The sequence below is a fragment of the Mauremys reevesii genome, linkage group 18 (genome assembly GCF_016161935.1).
Source record: "Mauremys reevesii isolate NIE-2019 linkage group 18, ASM1616193v1, whole genome shotgun sequence".
Classification (NCBI taxonomy): domain Eukaryota; kingdom Metazoa; phylum Chordata; order Testudines; family Geoemydidae; genus Mauremys; species Mauremys reevesii.
Window position 1 is genome coordinate 19,387,787 of NC_052640.1, and position 23,767 is coordinate 19,411,553.

The window sequence follows — 23,767 nt, forward strand, 5'->3', positions numbered from 1 at the left end:
TTTTTAATTCAATAAATAGTAGCAATAATAATTAAAGTTCATAATGTACCACCTTTCCTTTCCCTTCTCTGTACACTCTTCTCTTTACACCGGAGTCTATATAATGAGTGCAGCAAAGCAGTGAAAATGTCAAAACGTGCACAGTGTATTTAGGAACATGCTGACTGAACAGAAAACTAACCCCTATGTTCCTGTTGCTGCTGCCTGTGACAGGCACTGCTTTCAGTATTACAGGTTCTTTAAAAAGTGTTACTGAAGATGAAAAATAACTACATTATCAAATCAATGGAATACAAATATAATTGCATAAAAGGCTTTGGGGTCAGGTCTGAGCAAGATACAAAGCCCGTTGCATTCTGGGTATCTGCTGAAATCTGTGATTTAAAAGGGAATGAAGCATTAGCAGCCTCCTGTAGGAAATCTGACATGAAAAGGCCATCTGGGTGAGAAATAAATGTCCCAAAGGAACATACTTATTAAACTATTTACCGAAACCTGGAGCTATTGTCAGACATCTACAAACTGAGGCTTAGCATTGCTCCTAAATATCTTATAGCATAATCCTCGTATCTCTTCCGATCACTACCCCCTACATTACCCTACTACAAAACAAACACACCATAGCCAGGTCCATCTATTTCAAATGGAAAATGTACCAGCAAATCACAAGGATCACTATGTGCTGGAGAATGTGCTCCCCAGAAGCTGCCTGGGGTGATTGCCATAACAGCATCCACTGCCAGAGCTATTGGAACGTTTGTAGGATATTCAGCATTGGACTCAGATAATGAGACATGAGGCTTATTTCATTTTTTTCTCCTACTAAAATATAGGAACATGTTAACACAAGCCGCCTGTAAAAGGCAATTTAGCAACTGCTTTTAGTATCCCAGGCAGCTAGACTGTGGCAGGCTGAATCAGCTTAGCCCAAATTCCTCAGCTTCAGCTGACATGGAAACAGAAATAGGATACTTTACATTCCTCAAGGAGTTTGTATCAATAACCACAAGCTTTCGAGCAAAGGAGTTTTGGGATGAAGAATGTGCAATGGGCAGTTCAACAAAGAAAATCAAAATCCTTACTGGGATAGAAGTAGTAGAAGCCCTCTGGCCCATTCTCGTGGCTGTCAGTGCAATCCCAGTACTAATCCAGCTGGCCATGTTGCCCATCCACGCCACCTCCTTGTAGACAGAAAGGGCAATGAGGGCTGCATTGAAGGTAAGTAAATATGCCCTTAAGACACGTATCTTTTGCAGAACTAGGGGAAGTACTGTAACAAATCCATGTGCTGCAGACAACAGGTACAATTACCAGAAAACTCACACAAGCACGTACAGAAACTCCAGCTCCACAAACACGGGCCTTTACCACTTGAGCTAAAGAAGATCTCTTCAACAGTGATATTAGTGTTTCCCTTATCCTCTGCCAGCCACTGGAGAGTAACATGAGATCACACATCTCCGCAGAGCACAGCAGGACCTTCTTGCTAGCCCATGCCCTTGAGGTATACTCCTCCTCATAGCCACCAGGGACAGGGAGTTGCTGCTGTTTAGTTCTCACCACTTCATCTCATGTCCTATCAAGTTACTCATGAGGAGTATTCTGCCTCTTCACTAACACTTTAAATGCCGGTATTAATTAATATATTTTAAAAAAACAGTTATTCCGCAGCCTTTGTGCTATTATCACTGTTCACATATTGAAGGATGGAACTCTTTTCAGGCAGACAATTTGAATGTAAGAATAGTTTTTCCCTGAAGTTCTGTGTTTTGGGGTCTATGCAGGGCAGAGTCAGGGAAGCGGGTGTAAGATGTCTGATTCATCTTTAACAGAAGAGGGCACAGAAGAGATTTGCTGAGAATACACAGCCTCAGGTTTGTTTTTCACTGAAATACAATAAGCAGGGGGAGAATAGACTGTTTAAGCTCCAAAAATGAGCAGTTGAACCAGCCTATTGCATGCTGTACTACTGTACTACAGAAGTGTATCAAGTAAGGTCTTTAATGGAAGCTTGTAATGTTCTGACCATCATAATCGTTATGAGACGTATACAGACTGTGGTTATCAGGGGTGGCTCTAGGTATTTTGCCACCCCAAGCATGGCAGGCAGGCTGCCTTCGGCGGCTTGCCTGTGGGAGGTCCCTGGTCCCGTGGATTCGGCGGCACGCCTGCGGGAGGTCCACCGAAGCCGCGGGACCAGCGGACCTTCCGCAGGCATGCCGCCGAAGGCAACCTGCCTGCCGCCCTCGTGGAGACTCAAGGCTGCAAACATGGTAGATTTTCAAAGATATTCAGGCACCTGAAGATGCAGTTAGTTGCCTAGTGGAATTTTCAAAAGCATCTACATGCCTAATCCTTTTAAAATCTGGCTCCAGGTGCCTACCTCCATCTTTAGGTACCTAAATGCCTTCGTAAATCTGTCCCCAAGTCTATGCATTTTGGACCCACTCCTGTGAAGTGCTAAACATCCTCATCGCCCTTTGACTTCAATGGGGATTGAGAACACTCAACACTTCTTAGGTTAGGGCTCCTAGAATGCAGTGAAATCATCTGTCTAAAGAGTCTTCTTCAGTCTGCATTGCACTTCCTGGTATGACACAGCAGTTTTACACAGAGTAAGATCCTCATATGTGTCTCCATACAGCATGCAATGTGACTCACCTGATCCTAGTTATTCATTCAGTCTTCCTGACTTTTCACCAACTTCCCTTCTCTATGTGAACTTGATCGGCAAGTGGAGAAATGCTCTGTGTAACATTAACACAACCACCAGCTAGAATGGATTTTGGAGCATAGGTTAAGTGACTGCTCAAAAACCTAATCCATGCCATGCAAGAGGGAGAAACTATGCAATTTCCATGAATTTCTTGTGCTTGATCTAATGGGTTGTACGTGCATACAAGATATAGTGACAACTTATAAAATGTAAATACTACGTGCCAGGGAAGGGTTAGTGATCACAGCATCAGATTTGGAATAATTATACTTGCTGGAACCATACGTTTAAATCTTAGCAGGATAATCTCAACCCTTCATTCTTCTTAGGAAGATAAACTGCATATCATGATGAGGTCTTAAAAACCAAATTCCTGTCTTTTCTGTGCAGACATTAAATATATCTTAGCACTCTTTGCAAGAATAAGGGTTTGCCCCAATTTCTTGGCTAGTATTTCCCCTACCTCTGCCATCGTGCAATGTGTGTGCACCAGTTATCCTGCTAGATATCATCTTCCACACTAGAGATTGCTGCCTGCCGGCATGTCCAGCACAGTACAGAATATAAGGAAGACATAGGCCTTGCCATAAGGAATTTACAACCAAGATAAATAGTTAGATTGAATACAAACAGTGTCTGGCCAGATGTAGGTCAATGTTTTTAAAAATAACATTTCTTTCTCAGCTGGACTATCACCAAAACACCCTTCCCAAAAGGAGTATGTTTTAAGGAGAAATTTGGCAAAAGAGACAGGTTTCAGAGTAGCAGCCGTGTTAGTCTGTATCCGCAAAAAGAACAGGAGTACTTGTGGCACCTTAGAGACTAACAAATTTATTTGAGCATAAGCTTTCGTGGGCTACAGCCCACTTTATTGGATGCATAGAATGGAACATATAGTAAGAAGATATATATACATACAGAGAACATGAAAAGGTGGAAGTTGCCATACCAACTCTAAGAGGCTAATTACTTAAGATGAGCTATTATCAGCAGGGGAAAAAAAAACTTTTGTAGTGATAATCAAGATGGCCCATTCCAGATAGTTGACAGTTGACAAGAAGGTGTGAGGATACTTAACATGGGGAAACAGATTCAATTTGTGGTTCAATGGGTCTCAGCATCCCCATTATAAAAATTGTTCCAGTACCCCTGCTTGTATGAGATTTGTACTTGTCTGTTTCACTGTGATTTTTAATCAGTACTTCTCAGTTACTGCTAGATTGTCTTTTAAAACCTGTCTCATGTCTTCAGTAGTATTTACTGGGGAATGGGACTTCCTCCTATGCTTGGGAAGTTGGTACCAGGGAGGCCTGCATGAGATGCTATGTAGGCTTGGCTCAGCCCCAGCCAGGCGCAGCGCGCGCTTGGGGGCCGTTTTTTGGGGGCTGGGGCGGTTGAGCGCATTTGGCCATGCCTGCGTGCGCCCGGAATCGGAAGCGGCGCGAGAGCTGCCATGCGCGCTGCTGCGCGTCCCCCGCCTTCCCGCGGTCCGCTGGCCGCTGAGCGCCTTGCACTGCGACCGGGGTCGTCCGGTCCGGCGGCTCGCCGCCGCGGGCGCGCAGGGCCCGAGGAGAGAGGAGGAGCCGCGGAAAGGGCCCCCGCCCGGACCGGGAAGGCGGCGCGCGGCGCGCGCTGCTGCTTGGGGCAGCCTACTTTCTAGAGCCGCCCCTGGTAGGCTTGAAGAATATGATCAAGCTTTTAGTGGAGGTAGTAAGTGCTGCTCTAGGTGAGATGGCACCAGAGGTGGAGAACTTGTGTGGTTGCTGGTGAGTATTTGCTTCAGGTTGTGGGGCTGTCTGTAAGCGAGGACTAGTCTGTCTCCCAAGATCTGTGAGAGTGAGGAGACAGATCAGTCCTCGCTTACAGACAGCCCCCCAACCTGAAGCAAATACTCACCAGCAACCACACACCACACAACAAAAACACTAACCCAGGAACCCATCCTTGCAACAAAGCCCAATGCCAACTCTGTCCACATATATATTCAGGTGACACCATCATAGGACCTAATCACATCAGCCACACCATCAGGGGCTCATTCACCTGCACATCTACCAGTGTGATATATGCCATCATGGTCCAGCAATGCCCCTCTGCCATGTACATTGGCCAAACTGGACAGTCTCTACGCAAAAGAATAAATGGACACAAATCTGACGTGAGGAATCATAACATTCAAAAACCAGTAGGAGAACACTTCAACCTCTCTGGTCACTCAGTAACAGACTTAAAGGTGGCAATTTTGCAACAGAAAAGCTTCAAAAACAGACTCCAACGAGAAACTGCTGAACTAGAATTATTTGTGAACTAGATACCATTAACTCCGGCTTGAATAGAGACTGGGAGTCATTACACAAATTGAATCTATTTCCCCATGTTAAGTATCCTCACACCTTCTTGTTAACTGTCTGGCATGGGCCATCTTGCTTATCACTACAAAAGTTTTTTTTCCTCCTGCTGATAATTTCTCATCTTAATTAATTAGCCTCTTAGAGTTGGTATGGCAACTTCCATCTTTTCGTGTTCTCTGTATGTATATAATCTTCTTACTATATGTTCCATTCTATGCATCTGATGAAGTGGGCTGTAGCCCATGAAAGCTTATGCTCAAAAAATGTGTTAGTCTCTAAGGTGCCACAAGTACTCCTGTTCTTTTTGCAAAAAAGGCAGAGATCATCCAGTCTATAAGGAGAGGGAGGAAGTTCAGAGTGTAAGGGGATGTGTGGAAGAAACGTGTGGGAGAAGATACAAGTGAGACACTTAGATGAAGATGGGGAGGAGCCAGGGCCGGTGCAAGGAAGTTTTGCGCCCTAGGCGAAACTTCCACCTTGCGACCCCCCCAGTCCTGCGGCAGCTCCCCGCCCCCCCCCACCCTGAGGGCCCCCCCGTGGCAACCCCCCCCTGAGGGCCCCCCCGTGGCAACCCCCCCCGCCCTGAGGTGCCCCCCCCGCGGCAGCACCTCCCCACCCCAGCTCACCACTGCTCTGCGTCCTCCCCAAGCACGTCGCCCCCACCCTAATTCTCCTCCCCTCCCAGACTTGTGGCGCCAAACAGCTGATTGGCGCTGCAAGCCTGGGAGGCGGGAGAAGTGGAGCAGCGACCGCGCGCTTGGGAAGGAACCGCTGTAAAAAAAAAAGGGGAGGGGGCACCGCTTTTTGGCGCCCCCAAATCTTGGCACCCAGGGCCACCGCCTAGTTCGCCTTAATGGTAGCACCGGCCCTGGGAGGAGCACACACAAAATGAAGAAGAGGACGAGGAAATGAAAGCAAAGATGAAGGGAGCTGTGCAAGGTCTTAAAAGTGAGGTAAGAAGTTTAAAGGCTGAAACTGGCTGAAACAACAATAACTGAGCTTAGGTCTGAGGATGGTGTTAAACTGTCTCATCAGCCTTAAAATGAATGAGTTATTATACAAGAAACAACCTCCGAGCAATCTCTCATATATCAGAGAATCAAAGTATGTTACAATAACTGGAACACTATTTAGCTTTGATGTCTGAACTAGCTGCCTGCTTCCCATCTCAAGTCAGCAAGAGCCCTCCAAATATAGGGGGAGGAAAAATCTCTCTCCATGTTGGACTGGGCTTGACATATCTGTTCCTTGAAATATTTAGTCCAATAACCCTAAACCCTGTCCAATGAATAAAAATAACATCATTCACTGAAAAAGTAGAAAGTAAAAATTTAACTCTAGTCCCATGATCCCAGCTCCTCATTACTTAAATTACATGCTCGGTAACAAAGCTTAGAAAGCAGATCACCCATCTGACAGGGACTAGCTAACGATTACGAACAGCCGAGCTTTCAATAGGAAATGACCAGCTATCTGTCAGACCTGGTGAGTACCCTGGGTTTTTTTTATCACATCAGATATTAATAATGGGAAGGATCTGTCTTCCACTTCCAATGCTGGAGAAAGTACTGCACATTTTCATTAACCAATCTTTAAAACAGTGTGATATAGTTATAAAGAGTACAACAAGAGGCTACCTAATGGTCTTTTTGGTAGTGATTATGAAGGACAGAGCAAAAAAAACTATTTGGGGGGCAATACCCCTTTAACAAAAATAGGGAGGTACTGTTGATAAAGGATGATTACCTCAAGGTGCTGGGACAGTTGGAAGCACAGCAAGGGAGGAAGAAGAGGAAATACAGCAAAAAAGCATTGTGGTAAGACACTTGTGCCTTTACTTTCGCTCTGAGGGGCTCAGGAAGCAGTAACATGTCCTAAAAATGTACAAGTATAAATGAGAAAAAGCTGTATGCGACCCTGCGAGGCGATGTGGGGAAAGCAGGAGAAACCAAGCTCCAGGAACAGTACAGAGATTGAACTGGTGTGTGAAAATTCATCTCAAAATGCATCAACACCTGTACGAGGACATTCTTCCTCCTCATTGAGAGAGGGGGAACTTCCCCTAGAGTTCAAAAGTAATAATATAGATACAAAGAACCCATCACATTTATTTTAGAGTCTCATTATTTTCATAACAATCTCATGGGGGTTTTTAAAGCTCTGTTTTATAACTTTTGAAGTCCCATGGTTAGCAATGCTGACATAATAACAGTTATAGAATCATAGAACCATAGGGTTAGAAGGGACCGCAAGGGTCATCTAGTCTTACCTTCTGCCAAGATGCAGGATTTGTCGTGTCTAAACCATCCAAGACATATGGCTATCCAGCCTCCTTTTGAAAACCTTCCATGAAGAAGCTTCCACAACCTCCCTAGGCAGTCTGTTCCATTGTCCTACTGTCCTTACAGCTAGGAAGTTTTTCCTGAGATTTAATCTAAATCTGCTATGCTGTAATTTGAACCCATTGCAACTTGTCCTGCCCTCTCTGGCAAGAGAGAACAACTTTTCTCCAAGTATTTGAAGACCTCTATAATGTCCACCTTTAATCTTTTCTTTTCCCAACTAAACATACCAAGTTCCTTCAGCCTTTGCTCATATGGCTTGCACTCCATCTCTTCAATCATCTTTGTTGCTCACCTCTGGATCCTTTCCAGTTTCTCTACATCCTTTCTATATATTGGTGACTAAAACTGAACTCCAGCTAAGACTTCTGGCCTTTTTTTTTTTTTTTTTGCAACAGCATTGTATTGCTCACTCATGTTGAGGTTGTGATACACCACAACTCCCAGATCTTTCTCTATTGTGCTGCTGTTTGTTCATTTAGTTTTAATTCCCTAAGTGTAGCACCTTACATTTGTCTTTGCTGAATTTCATTTTGTTATCTATAGCCCAGTTCTCCACTTTATCAAGATCTCTCTGAATTTTAGCTCTATACTCCAAAGTGTTGGCAATCCCCCTAAGCTTTGTGTCATCTGCAAATGTGATCAGTATGTTCTCTATTCCTACATCCAGGTTATTAATAAAGTAAAGATGTTAAACAACACCGCACCCAGAACACATCCTTATGGAACCCCACTTGAGACCTCCCTCCAATCTGACATAATTCCATTAATAGTTCTCTTTATCTGCAGTTGTTTAACCAATTATGTATCCAGTTAATGGTAGCTGAGCCGAGTTCACACTTTTCCAGCTTACTTATCAGAATGTCGTGGGACTATGTCAAAAGCCTTGCTGAAGTCCAGGTATATTATGTCCACCCCATTTCCCCTATCCACCAAACCAGATACCCTGTCAAAAAACTAAATCAAGCTGGTTTGCCACGATTTATTTTTAGTAAATCCATGCTGGCTGCTAGTGATCACCCCTTCATTCTCCGGGTATTTGCAAATTGAATGTTTTATAATTGCTCTAGTAGCTTCCCAGATATCGAAGTCAGGCTGACTATTCTATAGTTCCCCAGCTCCTCCTTTTTCTCCTTTTTAAAGATAGGCACTACATTAGCCCTTCCCCAGCTTCCGGGACCTCTCCTGCCATACATGAGTTTGCAAACATTTGCAGAGATTTCTTCAGCTAATTCCTTCAGTGCCTGGGGTTGGATCCTTCCAGGCTGTAAGCAAAATACAATGAGGAGGTAAAATACAAAGGAAACCACATTAAATTTGTCAATAAACACAAAAAATAATGGGAGTTTGTTAGGACACAATGTACTGTACTGATCTGGGAAGCACATAATAGTAAATACTAACAATTAGCTCTTACTATTCATCCATAGAGCTAAAAAAATGGTGACACTACTCAAGTGAGTTTAAGGAACCAGTGAAACCGTCAGTTAAAAGAAAGATTGTTAGATTTTCAGAATGAAAAAATGCTGTCTGTCCTGTCTCTCATTGTGTGGGTGTAGAGAAAGACAGAGTTATAGTTCTAATTGTTAGTTAGTTTACAAGTACCAGAGGGGTAGCCGTGTTAGTCTGGATCTGTAAAAGCAGCAAAGAGTCCTGTGGCACCTTATAGACTAACAGATGTATTGGAGCATGAGCTTTCGTGGGTGAATACCCACTTCGTTGGATGCATGTCGGATGCATCCGAAGAAGTGGGTATTCACCCACGAAAGCTCATGCTCCAGTACGTCTGTTAGTCTATAAGGTGCCATAGGACTCTTTGCTGCAGTTATCTTAGCTCTATGGTTGCATTGGGATGGCCAACAGAAGAAGGAGCACTCCTTGATTGTCTCCAGGTTGTTCCAGGAGCAAAGAGAAAGTATAGCACTGCCAAGAGTCCTTCCCAAAGTATTCGGCAGAATGAAAACAAACTTGCCCGGGGTGTCAGGGTTCTCTCATGGGCCAGAGGTAGTGACAATCCGAAAACTAACAGTTCTCTCAGGCCATGTCTATACTAGCGAGCGTACAGTGGCACAGCTGTACTGATGCAGCTGCAGCACTGTAAGATCACTCATGTAGCCATTCTATGTCGATGGCAAAGAGCTCTCCTGTCGACATAAAAAAAACACCTCAATGAACGGTGATAGCTAGGTCAGCAGGAGAAGCTCTCCCGCCAACATAGCACTGTGCACACTACCACTTATGCCGGCAAAACTTCTGTCGCTCAGGGGTGTGTTTTTTCCACACCCCCGAGCAACATAAGTTTTTCAACTTAAGAACTTGGAAGAGTAGATATGGCCTCAGTGTAGTAAGCCTAATGTGGAAAAAAAATGAAAAAAAATCTTGTTTAGCTAGTTCCTGAATTATTGTTTTGACAAAAGTGGTAAAGAATAAAAGTTCTCCCTTTGTAGAAATAAAACAGGTAACATGGGATAAGAGGGGATGAAATTCTGCAGTTTCACACATCCCAGTATCATTAATAAGCATTTGGACAACATATTTACATGTTCATTGACACATTGTCAACTCTATTGTCCTGAATGCAATGGTTCTTCCCATGTAGTGGATAGTAATGGGTCTTTCTTTGTCTTGTCTCTTTAGATGTGGAGACTCCAATCGATGTTGGTTTTCTCTGACCACTTGGCTGGGATGGGGGGCATCTTTGAGTGGTTGATGGTACCCTTTTGGGCTGGAACCTTGCATAGTGTGAAAAGATTTCTATAGCTAGAAGTGTCTGCAGTGAATAAGACATGGTTCTGGAAAGGGAGAGCTGTAGATACATGGATCTGACCATAAACTGAGGATGTGTTTTATCATCTTTTTGTAGATTCAGTATCGGAGGCTATTTCAAATGATGCTTGTGCTGGGAATTGGTGGAACCCTTTTACCAGGTTTTCATATTTCTGTGATCAACTACCCTTCCATGGTAAGCAAAGCCTTAATCAAAGACACCTCTTTAGTTGAATTTTCATGGGGCTGGGTCTTAGCTTGAGGATGCTCCTTGTCCTTAAAATACTTCATTAAGTGTTTCCATTGAGACAGTTTCCAGCTCTTTCCATTCCCATTCTGTACTGTAAGAAAGAGTAAGATGAGAGGCTGGACAAAGGAAGGAACTTCACTCCACATTCCAGTAGAGTTTTGAAAGGCTGAGGAAGTTGGGAAATGAGCACTATTCTCTGTGTAGTCTATTGCTGAACTGAGGGACTTAGGAAGAGGATTCTTGGTAAATCCCTCTCTGCTACTGTCTTCTTCATTTTGAAGTATCTTTATAGTCCCTTAGATCACACTCCATGGACTGGGTAGTAAGGGTTGTGTGTGAACTATAAACTTGATGAACATAAAGGGTATACATCAAGGTTAAGAAGTGGTGCAGTGTGGTTGAGGTTTCAACCCTCAAAACGTCCTTTGGGCTTCCTCCCATTGTCCCCATCACTCCCCTACACTCAAGAACACGGACATTTAAAAGGAATCCATAACAGGACCCGACATTTGAGTGTGGAAATTTACACAATATTTTTCAAGCCAAGTTTCAGTGGATGAGATTGTGCAGTTAATTTGTGCAGTAGCCTTTCCTCTCTCAACACTTGGATTCAAAGACTGTTTAGGTTATGCGTGAAAACAAGTTTGGTTATTGCATCATACAGTCATAAAAAAATGGCACAATTTGCTGCAGTCTTTGCTTAAGAGAGAAGCCCTTGCTTGTAATAATATTAATTAATTAATAATACCACCATGTCAAGGATTAGGTGTACTATCAGAATTTATTGGGGAAGCTCATGTACTACTAGTCTCTTGTTTTTGTAAGCAATAAATTCAATCAAAATGTTAATTAAAAATAATAAACAGCATTTCTGACATCATCGCTTAATTCTACTGCAGATGTATATAATACTGCCAGTCTTTAGCAGCACCCCATTATTCCTCCATTGTGAAATTAATATACAGCAATTCAAAACTGATTTTCAGAGATACAGATTGGTAATAACAAGAAATGAGGGTATGTGGGCTTTTCCTAAACTTTTATTTGCAAGTAAGTCTCATGTTGTCATTCTTTAAATAACAACTATTTGTTGAAACCAAAACCAGCTTTAAATATAATGAAGTATGATTGTGTATAATGCATTGGAGTAATAATTACTGTTAATAAAAATCCCCTTTTCCTTCTCAGCACATTAAGAGGGTTATCAACAAAACCTGGCTGGAGCGATATGGCTCTCCCCTCCATCAGGAGACCATCACATTGCTGTGGTCCCTCATTGTGTCTATCTACTTTGTAGGGGGACTACTGGGGTGTCTGTGTAGTGGATACCTGTTTGTGAAATATGGAAAGTACGTATCTTTTCTGAACAGCTCACTAATGAGGAATTGTAACAATGGAATCAGCTAACCAGTTTGCTTGGGCTACCATTAGTTAATTTAACATTGAAAAACATTTTACTGAAAAGGGAACAAAATGATTTTAAATAAATAAAAACAAAAACCATTTAAGTTCCTACATTATTAAAGGCTAAAACTTTGTCTCATTGAAGTCAATTGCAAAACTACAAGGGACTAGGACTGAGCGCTAACTGAATATAGGCTAAATTCACCCCTGTTTTTCACCAGCGTCAGTCTGTGTGAAGCAGGGTGCAGGGCCCTCAGCAGTATAAAATCCATAGAGAGGTTGCAGCTGCACAAGTCTGCGGTGCTGCTAGCTGAGAAGAGTGTGTGGCCAGGGCAGTCAGGAGATGAATTAATTTAGTTCCTCCCTGTTGCAGTCTCCACAAGCAAAACAACTAGAAAGCCTCTTATGGAAAGTGAGGGTGCCTTCCCTTGGCAGAACCCCTGAGAGCAAGCAGACTTAAAATTACAAAGATAGAGATGGATATAGATACACACACACACTAACAAAATATTTGAAAATAATTTCTCCATTTACTTACCTACCAGGGCTAAATTCATGATTCTATATTCCCTGCAGTAGTAAATATACCAGCTGCAGACCCCTTTCAACAAACTGCAGATGTGCCCAATAGTATCTGCTTCCCAGATGCTAGTTCCCTACCTCATCTCTTTGTATCTCTGCTTCTTCCTGTTCCCCCATCCCAGTTCTCTCTCCAATCCCCTCCTCAGCTTTTGGTCCACTTCACACTCTCACACTCTATGCTTCCACTCAACCTTTCTTCCTGCTGCTGGTTCCCTCTCCAACCAACTCCCTTGAACACACACCTCCACTTGACCCTCCCCAACCTCTCTTTTCTGCCACTATCCTAGATCTGTCTCCACTTTCAGCTGCCAGAAAGTCTCTATAAAATCCAGACCAAGTTGCCCTACCCAATCTCCAAGTTTTCAAGTGTCCTTAAACAAGAAATCAGAGTTCCAAAGGTTAACAAGCTGCCTCATCCCTTAAAGATACACAAACACATTTCCATTATGGTTGATTGTATATACAATTTCTTTCCAACAGGCTGGAAGGAGGTGCTAAACTTTATTTTAATATCTGTCCTATAGAATTGCCACTGAAACACACTCTTTCTTGGGGAAATATAGGATAGTGAATGTGGGAATTCTTAAAGACTCTGCTGATGAAAGTGAAAAAACAGATATAATGTTATTATAAGAATAAATACGCATATGTAAATTAGACTGATAAAAATACACAATTGTTACTGTTTCCTTGTTCTTTTCATAATTATGTATTATTCATTTCATAATTATTCAATGTAACATGTAAACATATATCTTTTCACTGAAATTTTATTTGAGCTCCATTCTCAGGAGATTCTCTAGTATGCAAATATTTATTTCCTGGGACAACGGCTGTAAAATATTGCCCACGGGTAAAAAGATATTTTCTGAGGTTGTGATAGATTGCCTGAAGCAGGCGGCTTTTTGTTTTTAATTGCTTGGGTACTTAAAAAAAACCTTTCAAGTTCTTGCCTCTGTGAATATATTCAGGGCTTCAGAAAATGTAAACAAAGCTCACTTCTCTTCTGCTCCTCCAAAGAGAGAATGAAACTCTAATTCTCTCTTGTTTAATATAGCCATTTAATTTGGCTTTTACAAAGATGGCTTTTTCCTTCTGTGTTTTGGGATAGGTGTAATATTTTTGATGGGATGTAGAATCTTAGAAAGGGAGCAATGAATACTGTTTACCTATTTTCTCTCAGCACTTCTCTCTTCAGGAATCCACTATAACCTCAGTGGAGTGCTCCCCTTTGGTGTCTCTCATGTCACTACATAACAGAAATTGCTATGCCCCAAAGCATTGGTTTTTAAGAGCAGCCATGGCTTGGTCTGTACATTCACTGGATAACAGGAGTCCATTTGTTCAAAGTGATAGAGGAGATATTTATGGGAAAACCTGATTCACATCTGTATTTCATTTGCTGCTACAGAAAGAAATGTCTGTTGTGCAACAATATGCTCATAATGGTAGCAGCCTTGCACATGGGCTTCAGTAAGACCGCCAAGTCTTTTGAGATGATTCTGATTGGACGCTTTCTCTATGGCATCAGTGCAGGTAGGACCTCACACTACTGTATGTACATAAGTTATTCTCTTGGGAGAACATAGGGACCACTCCCTCTCAGAGCTCCTCTGGGAGCACAGCACCCCAGGTGGAGCAGGAAGGGTTAGGGAGGAGGTGGGGGCCATTTCACGCCCAGCATCAGAGGAAGCAGGCTGCACACATCTATAGGATGGCGCAGCTCAAGCAGTCCTCCTGCATATTAAGCCAACTGGGGAGGGATTGTGCAATAATAAAATATAGCAAATCACCATCTACTTCCACAAGGACTCAACTGAAATTGGTAATCTGAATAGTGATTTATTAAATGCCTTGTTTTAGAAGATGTAATTTTCCAGTTTGACTACTTATTGTAGGTGATACTTAAGAAACAATTCAAAAAAGGAGAGTGCTACAGTTTGGCAGAATATGATTTGGGGGGAAAAAAGGTAATTTTTCTTTCTATAAATATAACTTTCCTATTTCTTCTTCCCATTCAAGGTGTATGTTTGAATGCACATAGTCAATACCTAGGAGAAATTTCACCAAAGAAGCTGCGTGGATTTGCAAACACCAGTGCTGTTGTGTTTTTGACACTAGGAAAAGTTTTAGGACAAATTATGGGATTAAGGTACCTGTCTATTTTACATACATACATAGCCTCATCACCACAGTAGGTGAGCACACCACAATCTTTCAGGGCTTTGGAGCAGAGCCCGGGGCTGCAGCGCAGAGCAGCTCCAGAGCAGTGGAATTGCAGGTTTTTGCCACGAGCTGGAGCAGAGCTGGACCACGGCTCCAAAGCGCTGCAATCTTTAATATACTTATCCTCACAATGCACTGTGAGATAGATAAATGCTATAATCCTCATTTTTAAAATGGGAAACTGAGGCACAGAAAGGCTAAGTGACTTGCCCACCATCACAAAGGAACTCTGTGTCAAAACACAGAATCAAAAACTTGTCTCCCAAGTCCTAGGCTACTACCTTTCTCCAGGTAGAATATATGTACTTATCTATGGACCAAGCAGCCTAAATATTTTTTCTTTTCATCCATTTTTCCCATTATCTGTGCATATTGTGTCAGTTTCTCTACTTATTACACAAAAAAGAAGTCGCTAAAGTTACTAATAAATAATTGTATATAGTTGTAACTCATGAATATTGAGGATCTGAATTCTTCAGTCTTATGTAGAATTGCAGCATTGGTCTCGATAGTAGTTGCATGGATTAAACTCCACTGAATTTTTATTTTTTAATAATGGGAAAAAACTCAGAACAAACTATAGAACTAAGGTACTTACTTAGCTATTTTCCTTTCCAGTTGTCCAAATTTTCTTTCTTTCAATTTATCTTCTCCATTTCCATCTGTATATAGCATCTGTTGGTCCACTTTTTGCTACAAAAAACAAAGTTATTTAATTTTATTTTATTAAACCATGAATATATTTTATATGCTGTCTACAGAGAGTTTTTAGGAACTGAATCCTTGTGGCCTTTGCTGTTGGCCATATGTGGAATTGCAGCATTTGTCCAGCTGGTCTCTTTGCCATTCTTCCCTGAGTCCCCGCCCTACCTTTTGATACAAAAGGAAGACACCGAAGGTTGTTTGAAAGGTAAAATGGGACAAGCCTTTCTCCAAATCTCTGATTTGTTATATGATAGCCATTAGGGTGACCAGACAGCAAGTGTGAAAAATCGGGACAGAGGGTGGGGGGTAATAGGAACATATATATGATGAAGCCCCAAATATCGGGGCTGTTCCTATAAAATTGGGACATCTGGTCACCCTAATAGCCATTGAAGGGGTGGGCCTATTAGATGGAACCAAGTTTCCCATCATCCATCAATTATCTTCCTTAAGAATTCTAATCAACAAGGGTCTTGTACTGATATTGATGTAGATCTAAATTAGTGTAGAAAAAAATTACTAATCTGCAGTTATTCAAGTTCACCCTCTAAAATATTATTGTATTACACAAACAAGAGATAGACATCTACCAGCTAATTGCAATGTGTAATAGTGTGTTCCATTAAGCAATATCTGATTGATTTCTTCAATCAGTGACTGATGGATCAATAGATGGACTGAATTATGAATGATTAATGAATAATCTAATCACTAATTCATCAGCCAATTGAATGATGGAGAGGAGTGGATGGATCAGCTGATGGATAGGTCTGCAAGGCACTACAGTGTTTTAAATAAAAACACTACTACTAATAATTATGCTTTGCTATTTTTCTTCCATAGCCATGAAGCAGCTCTGGGGTGAAGGGGATCATCAAGCAGAGTTTGATGATATGATGAAGGAGAAGGCAGCAATGAAAAGCGTCAAAACCATGAGTGTCCTGGAAGTGATGAAAGAACCAGCCTTGCGTTGGCAGTTGTGTATAATGAATCTCCTTATGATGAGTATACAGCTTTGTGGCTTGCATGCAGTTGAGTATTCCTCAATTTCAACCTCAGAACTGTTATTAGGTAGTGCTGAGAACATTAGAGGGGTAGCCGTGTTAGTCTGGATCTGTAAAAGCAACAAAGAATCCTGTGGCACCTTATAGACTAACAGACGTTTTGCAGCATGAGCTTGTGGTGAATACCACTTCTTCGGATGCAAGTCATCCGAAGAAGTGGGTATTCACCCACGAAAGCTCATGCTGCAAAACGTCTGTTAGTCTATAAGGTGCCACAGGATTCTTTGTTGCTTCTGAGAACATTACAGAGCCACAGTTTCTACTTGTTACTTCCTCTTGATCCTCTTTTCTCCTCCTCATAGATAAGTCACTGCAGTACATCATGTGGTAACCTTCACTGACGTTACCAGTACCGTGCTTCTCAGCACTCTAAAGTGAACACATGCCTGTGTATAGAATAGGTCCAGCACAGTGGATGTTAATGTTCCCTGAAGGGTATTGTCCCATTGATTTCATTTCTGTTCTCACTAGAAGCTCTTTCTCTAGGACAGAGGGCAGTACAAGCTCACTCTCTCCATCTTGGACCTTGAGAATTCTTTGTACAGATTTGGGTCTCAGTTTTCTTTAAGTTCCTGTCTGCTAGTAGCAGATGCGTATTGCCATCTATCCTTCATTCTGTGTGGTATCAAGGGATATCCTTCTACAAGCCTCTTCCAAACCAGACAGCAAGGACCCTAAGAACTTTTCTCTTTCTCATCTCCCCCGCCCAATACTATTCTTCTTTTGGCTCCAACCAGCTCCTTCTCCCAATTCCCTTATTTACTCCCTCCTTTCTCCTAACACAATGCTTCTTTAAGCTCCATTCTTTTCTTGACCCTCAAAACCCTTTCGTTAATCCCTAATAGACCCTTGAATTTCAGATTTCAAAAACAGGTGCCTCAGCTCCTGTTTCTTTGTCCAAATGGAATCCAGACCCCTCTGTTTCCTCTCATGACCCCCTAATAAAAACCCACTTGGTAATATTGTACTGGTGAAGGATTGAGATCTGAATGCTGCTGCACAAACACACCTCAGATACCTTGATTACACTTGATTGTTAAAATTCCTTTTCACTGCATTTTCCAGATCTACTTTTATAGCTTTGAAGTGTTCCGCACAGCCAGGTTGGAGGAAGACCTTATTCCATATATAGCATTAGGAATTGGGATCTGTGAATTCTTCTCGAACATCCTGTGTGTAAGTCAGACCTGACGGGTTTGGAGGGTAAAAGGAAATGTGTTTTGAGCCAATTCCTTCTTAAAATGAACTGCTTTTTCTACACACGAACTGAAGAATCTTTTTGTGTCACCACTACCCCACCATATGAAACTGTGAAAGACAACATAAACTCTGTAACAGAAAGGGGCTACAGAGTTTCTCCGGGTTAAAGTGGCCCCACCTCACCCCACCTGCAAGTCTTTTTGAGACTTGGAAGAGAAGTTTAAGATGGGGGAAGCTCAGCTCAAGGCATGTCTACACGACAGTGGCACAGCTACGTCACTGCAGCTGTGCCGCCATAGCGCCACAATGTAGCTGCTTCCTACATGGACAGAAGTTTTTCTGTCAATGTAGTTAATCCATCTCTTCAAGAGATGGTAGCTCGGTCAACAGAAGAATTTGTCCATCGAACTAGCAATGGCTACACCAGGAGTTAGGTTGACCTAAGTACAACACTCAGGGCACACAATTTTTCAAAGCCCTGAGCAACATAGGTAGGTCGATTTAATTTTTAAGTGTATACCAAACCTCACTGGTGGGCAGCTCTGAAAAGAGCAGAGTGTTGAGCTTCCTAGCTCCCAGGGAGAGGCCTGGCAAAGACCAGAATCTACACCCTTGCCTAGAAGACGCCCAAGTCTGCAGAGGCAAAGGGGGCTGTCATCTATCTATTCTGCTGGTGAACCAGCCAATGTTGAGCTACACTACAGCCTGCCCAGGGAAGGAAGAGAGGCCTGTGGCCAAATGGAACTGTCTGTATATTTCTTTTTCCTTTGTTTACTTTGCTGCTCCTAAGTTGTTTGTTTGTTCCCTGGGACTCTGAAAGGGGTAAACTTCCAGACAAGTTGGCTGGAGGGCTGAGAATCCATCTCCTTCAAATTGCTAATGAGTGCCTCCACTTGAGTGACTGAACCCAGACAAATGTATACAATTCCATCAACACCCCAATGGGGTGCTGGTGAAAGATTAGAACCCTGACACCTCCCCATTACTCCCCAGATTACTTCCCATCTTTTTTGTGGGGGAGAGGAGTGTCATGATCCACAATTTCTTTTAAAAATCAAGACTTCTGATTATTTTTAAATGGAGTTTATATCATGCTCCCATTGATAATAATGTTTATATACAGGTAATAGCTGTGAGAGAGATCAGATATAGCAGAAGAAATGGGAAAGGCAGAAGGGAACAATGCCACTTTATGTCAAGATAGTGGCAGACTTCAGCAGCTACATGAAATGGTTGATTCACTTTTGAAAATCTGACTTTTAGGGTGTAATTTGGCAATTTTATACATAACACCCAGAAAATCTATGTGATTGTCTGTCAGATATAGAGACTGTCTGCAACCTCGGGATATAACCTCATGGTAACTCATTAACTAAATAGGGTATAGGTGAGTCATTCCTTGAATGAGAAATATCTAGGGAAAATGCCACAGAGCTGTAGAAAGTGATGTGGTTCAGTAGGTGGCACTCAGAGTCAGTACTGATCAAATGGCACAGCATGGTGACTCACTATACTGTTGGAGGTATGCTGCCATCCTCTAAATGAGATGTAACATGGAACATCCGAACAGCTGTGGTACAAAAGTCTCTATGACATTTTTTGCAAGGGGAAGGATGTTAACTGTGGTATTCACTCTGCCTACCAGAGTTTCTCTGAAATTAAAGTATCCACAGAACTTCAGCCTCAAATCTGCTTCACCCATCTTTGCATAGATCCTTGGGATACATTTACAACCTCGGCCATAATATAATAATTCCACCTTTATCAATGACACAAAGGAAGGAACTAACACAGCTGAGAGAGAACCATATAAAACTTATGATTTGTAATTTTTGTTTTTAAACACATGTAAAAAGAGGCATGCATGTCTATTTTAGGAGAATTTGCAGTGAAGGCCATTAGGTTGCTATAGTGGAAATGCACAAGCCAGGTTCAGACTCTGAATGGGATACTAAACCAAGGCTACAGATAGCTGGCATATTAACATCTAATTCAATAGATGGGACCACAAGTAAAGTAGAATAATATCTCGATGGTTCTAAATGAAATACATTCAAATGGAAGAGTTTGACTTACTATGAAAGTGAGGGGCTGAGGGAAGCAGAATCATTCCAGAAATACAAGCTGCCCTTTCTGGCCCCAAAGAGCAGCCTCCATTACAACTGCTGCTCCGAAACGCCCACAGAGTTCATCAGGCTAGCACCCAGCAGTGCTTTGCTTGATCACAGGGCTAAGAGACATTTCACAATTACAGCTATTTCTGTACTCCTGAGATAAAAGGAATGAAGGAGACAGCAAGAGAGAATGAAACCCAAATTCCCTTGGGGAGTGGAGGTTGGAATTTGCCATGCTTCCAGTAATGTCAATGTGTTTTCTGATCCTCAGAGCTCCATCATTGACCGGTTTGGCAGGCGGATACTGTTATGGGGTGGTTATGGGTTGATGGCAGGGATACTGGCATTCCTAGTAACAGCTCTCTCACTGCTGGTAAGGAAGCTTTTCTTTTTGAAGTGCTCTGTTCCCACTTCTACGAAACTGCTGTTTATATTATTTTCAAATTAAGCCTGATCCCCATGGTGCTATTTGGTGGGAGACTCACAGTCAGCCTTAGTTTTGCACTCTAACAAATACAGGGCTGAATGTTACGTGAATACTCATGGCTTCTTCTATGAGGCCTTCATCCTTGTCCTCACTGACTCTGTGGTCTCTGTGCTGCCTCCTCCTAAACTGGCATTATCTGCATTTCACCTCCCAGAGTAACTGTCCCACAAGCAAGGTGCCCTGATCTAGTATTTCTCCAATCTTCTTACTACCTAACCCCTCACACACCAGGCTCCAGTGGGTGATTCTTGCCTTGCTGTTGTCAAAAATCTTTGCAATGAGCATTCCTGCCGTCTCCTTTCTCATTCACCAGCACCTCTCACATTCCTCTCCACATACAAGTGGCTGTGACAGCTGCCCAATGATCATCTCAGCTGCTGGAAATCTCTTTTTCCCCCAATGCAAAGCATCCACCCGCCCTTTTAAGCTCCTGAATCTCTTTTGCTACCCTGGTCTCCGGCAAAAAGAATGGCCCACTGCCACTCCCCTCAGCTGCTAAACTCTCCTCCATCCCACCCCTTGATATAAGTGATTTTATTCCCCATATGTAAAGCAGACCCTTGGCAATCATTAAACCAGAGAGTAGAAAGTAATGAGCATGTTATTCTACCACCATATTAATTCCCCCTTTCTCTCCTCACTGCTTTGTGTCTAGAATCAGTTCTCCTGGATGGCCTACTGCAGTGTTGTTCTCATATTCTTGTTCGTTATCGCCTATGGAATTGGACCATGTGAGTACATAAACTCAGGTGGTGATAGGAAACCTCTGGATCATACTATATGAGCACATTAATATGGGTGGGTATATGGAAATGGAACTAGACTTTGTAAATACATCTTCATAGAGAAGAGAGTGAAGCAGAATCCTACAACATCCTCAACTCACAAGTAAAAGCCCAGCTCCATTCAGGATTGTTAACTGACGGCATGTTCAGTTCCTTCTCTTAGCATCCCTTTATCCTTTCTTAATTTCAATCTGAATCAGATATAATGGCAATGCCAGAACCAGCTTACAACTCCCTACTAGGATTTTGGTCCTCACTTGGGACCAAAGCTAATTCTAGGTCCCTGACAAATGGCAATGTTTTGTTATTGGAACCTCAGATATTTTATATCAGTATTGTATGTCACTGATTTTTATTCGGGTTTTCATATCATAGCCATAACCATGGTGTATGAGTGCCTTGACAAACTGTCTTGGTACTAGCCCCCAGTAGAAGCAGGAACTCCGCATATATGCCAAGTGCTGGGCACAAATACTCACTCTTTGGGGTTCTGCTTGATCAAATAAAGCTCCTAAATATGAATTGTATGAATTTGCATTTTTTCATTTTGGGGGAAAGAGGTGACCAAAGTTCCTACGGGAAAACCCCACATAAATGTCTTTATTACTTTTTCATGTTGCTTCTTCAGCTGGGGCAGTCATGTCTGTCATGATGGAAATCTTCAACCAGTCAGCCCGATCATCTGCCTTTGTGATTGCTGGGACCACTGGCTGGATGAGCTTAATTGTAATTGGGATGATATTCCCCGTCATTGTGGTAATTCAGTTTGGATTTCTTCTTCAATGCTCCCAATTTAAACCACCTTTTATGGCTGTCCTAGGCAGCAAGGCACAGCAAGTACATTACAATGCCATGTAGGTGATCAGTGTTCTGAACCCACCTCAAAGTCCCTGTTCTGCGGAAGCCAGCTGTGTAGCAGAGGTGGCATACATAGTCTTGAGATGAAGGGTGTGAGCTGGCCCAATCATCAACCACCCTCTGCTGTCTTATACATATATTAGAAATGTAAAGAAACATTTCTTCTTTAGACTGAATTTTTTTCTTATTCTTGAGAAACAAAGCAACCTTCAAGGATCTAAGAGAGTAAGTGTCAGAAGAGGATTTGTTCATCTTTTTCTCTTTTATTTTTGTCTTCAGGAGGCCCTCGGTCCCTTCTGCTTCCTCATCTTTGTGGGCATTCTTGTCATCTCAGGGATTTTTTTCTACCTGTTCCTTCCAGAGACAAAGGGGAAGTCAATCATGGAAATCACAGAGGAGTTCAGTACAATACATTTTGGGAAGAAACTTCTACCGACTGCGGAGAAGAATTCCCCTCTGGAACACACCTTCTGCACCAAGTTCTGACTGGCCTGCAGAGTCAGATTTCATTGACACAATGCACTGTCAAGATCAAATTGGAAGCTGAAGCTAAAATAGACTCTTTTTTAATAAAATCTTATTTGAAAAATAATTCACATCTATCTTACCTCTTATTCCTAGCAGTCCCATTTTATATTTGGGCCTTTGTTTTTCATGCTCACAGCAGTATCTTCACCCATGGTGCTCTTCTCCTAATACAACTCTGTATCAGGAGGGTTTTAGTAATTAACAGAGACACTTCCCAGAACTGCACTCAGGAATAACTAAACTTGTCAGTTTTATTGGCAGTCCCCTTCCACTGCAACCATTGCAAAGAAATGGGATTTAAAAGTATGTGTGTTAATTTGTCAAATGAATCTCTATATAGTTAAAAGAGAGAGGACAAACCATAAAAACACCTCTTCAAACAAGCTTCTGATCATCTGTTTACAATACACAGCACTGTAAATAGCCTAACTACTGTTTTTCCTATCTAAAAGGAACTGCAACCAATGAAAGACAGCCAGGACAAAAATTAAGTACAATTGTATAAAAAAACCTCAGTCTTGTTCTTTTCATCTTGACCCAACATCATAGGACTGAGAAAGTCTTGGCCTACATCACAGAGGTTTAACAGCTCAGGATGAGAAGCAGGGCTTGGGATATGGTAGAACATTTTAACTGCATACTGAAAAAATCAATTAGACAGATGTTGGTTTAGGACAAATGATTCCTTACAAAGGCACATCTGCAGCATACAGCTCTCCTGTAATACCCAGGTACACACAAGTAAGTGGGTGCAAGACCCAATTGCCAATACATTTATTGTTTTCCTGCCACATCTACCTTCTAATAGGATGACTGTAGTTTATGTTTCCATATTTTGCTACAAGTTATAAATGGCATGTCACACATCCATATAGCAAAGTGCACAATCACATCAGGAAAAATATAAACAGAAAATCTAATTCCTATCCTATCACAAAAGAGGTCTAGACCTCCACAACTTGGCTCAACTTGCAATACTAGCTTTTTTTGGTGACATAACTGCACGCAAAGACTAAACAATGTAAAACTTTAGAGCCTATAAGTCCACTCAGTCCTACTTCTCATTCAGCCAATCACTAAGACTAAGAAGTTTGTTTACATTTACGGGAGATACTGCTGCCTGCTTCTTATTTACAATGTCACCTGAAAGTGAGAACAGATATTCTGATGACACTTTTGTAGCTGGCGTTGCAAGGTATTTACATGCCAGATATGCTAAACATTTGTATGCCACTTCATGCTTTGGACACCATTCCAGAGGACATGCTTCCATGCTGATGATGCTCATTAAAAAAAATGCATTGATTAAATTTGTGACTGAACTCCTTGGGGGAGAATTGTATGTCTCCTGTTCTGTTTTACCCGCATTCTGCCATATATTTCATGTTA

General features: G+C 42.0%; 1 protein-coding gene and 1 long non-coding RNA gene across 2 annotated transcripts in view; one reads left to right on the plus strand and one right to left on the minus strand.

Annotated features, from left to right (window-relative positions):
• The first annotated feature begins 6,528 nt into the window (after positions 1-6,528).
• LOC120385974 (solute carrier family 2, facilitated glucose transporter member 11-like) lies at positions 6,529-22,336 on the plus strand. The gene is made up of 12 exons (XM_039504617.1): positions 6,529-6,552; positions 10,273-10,371; positions 11,614-11,774; positions 13,823-13,947; positions 14,434-14,563; positions 15,399-15,547; positions 16,186-16,373; positions 17,472-17,582; positions 19,992-20,093; positions 20,863-20,938; positions 21,621-21,748; positions 22,130-22,336. Exons 1-12 carry the CDS (start codon positions 6,529-6,531, stop codon positions 22,334-22,336), a joined length of 1,500 nt encoding a protein of 499 aa, XP_039360551.1.
• LOC120385978 overlaps positions 20,291-23,767 on the minus strand; it is an 80,465-nt gene continuing 76,988 nt past the window's right edge. Inside the window, exon 3 of the long non-coding RNA XR_005589462.1 lies at positions 20,291-22,204. This is a non-coding gene — a long non-coding RNA (uncharacterized LOC120385978). The remainder of the gene's footprint in view (positions 22,205-23,767) is intronic.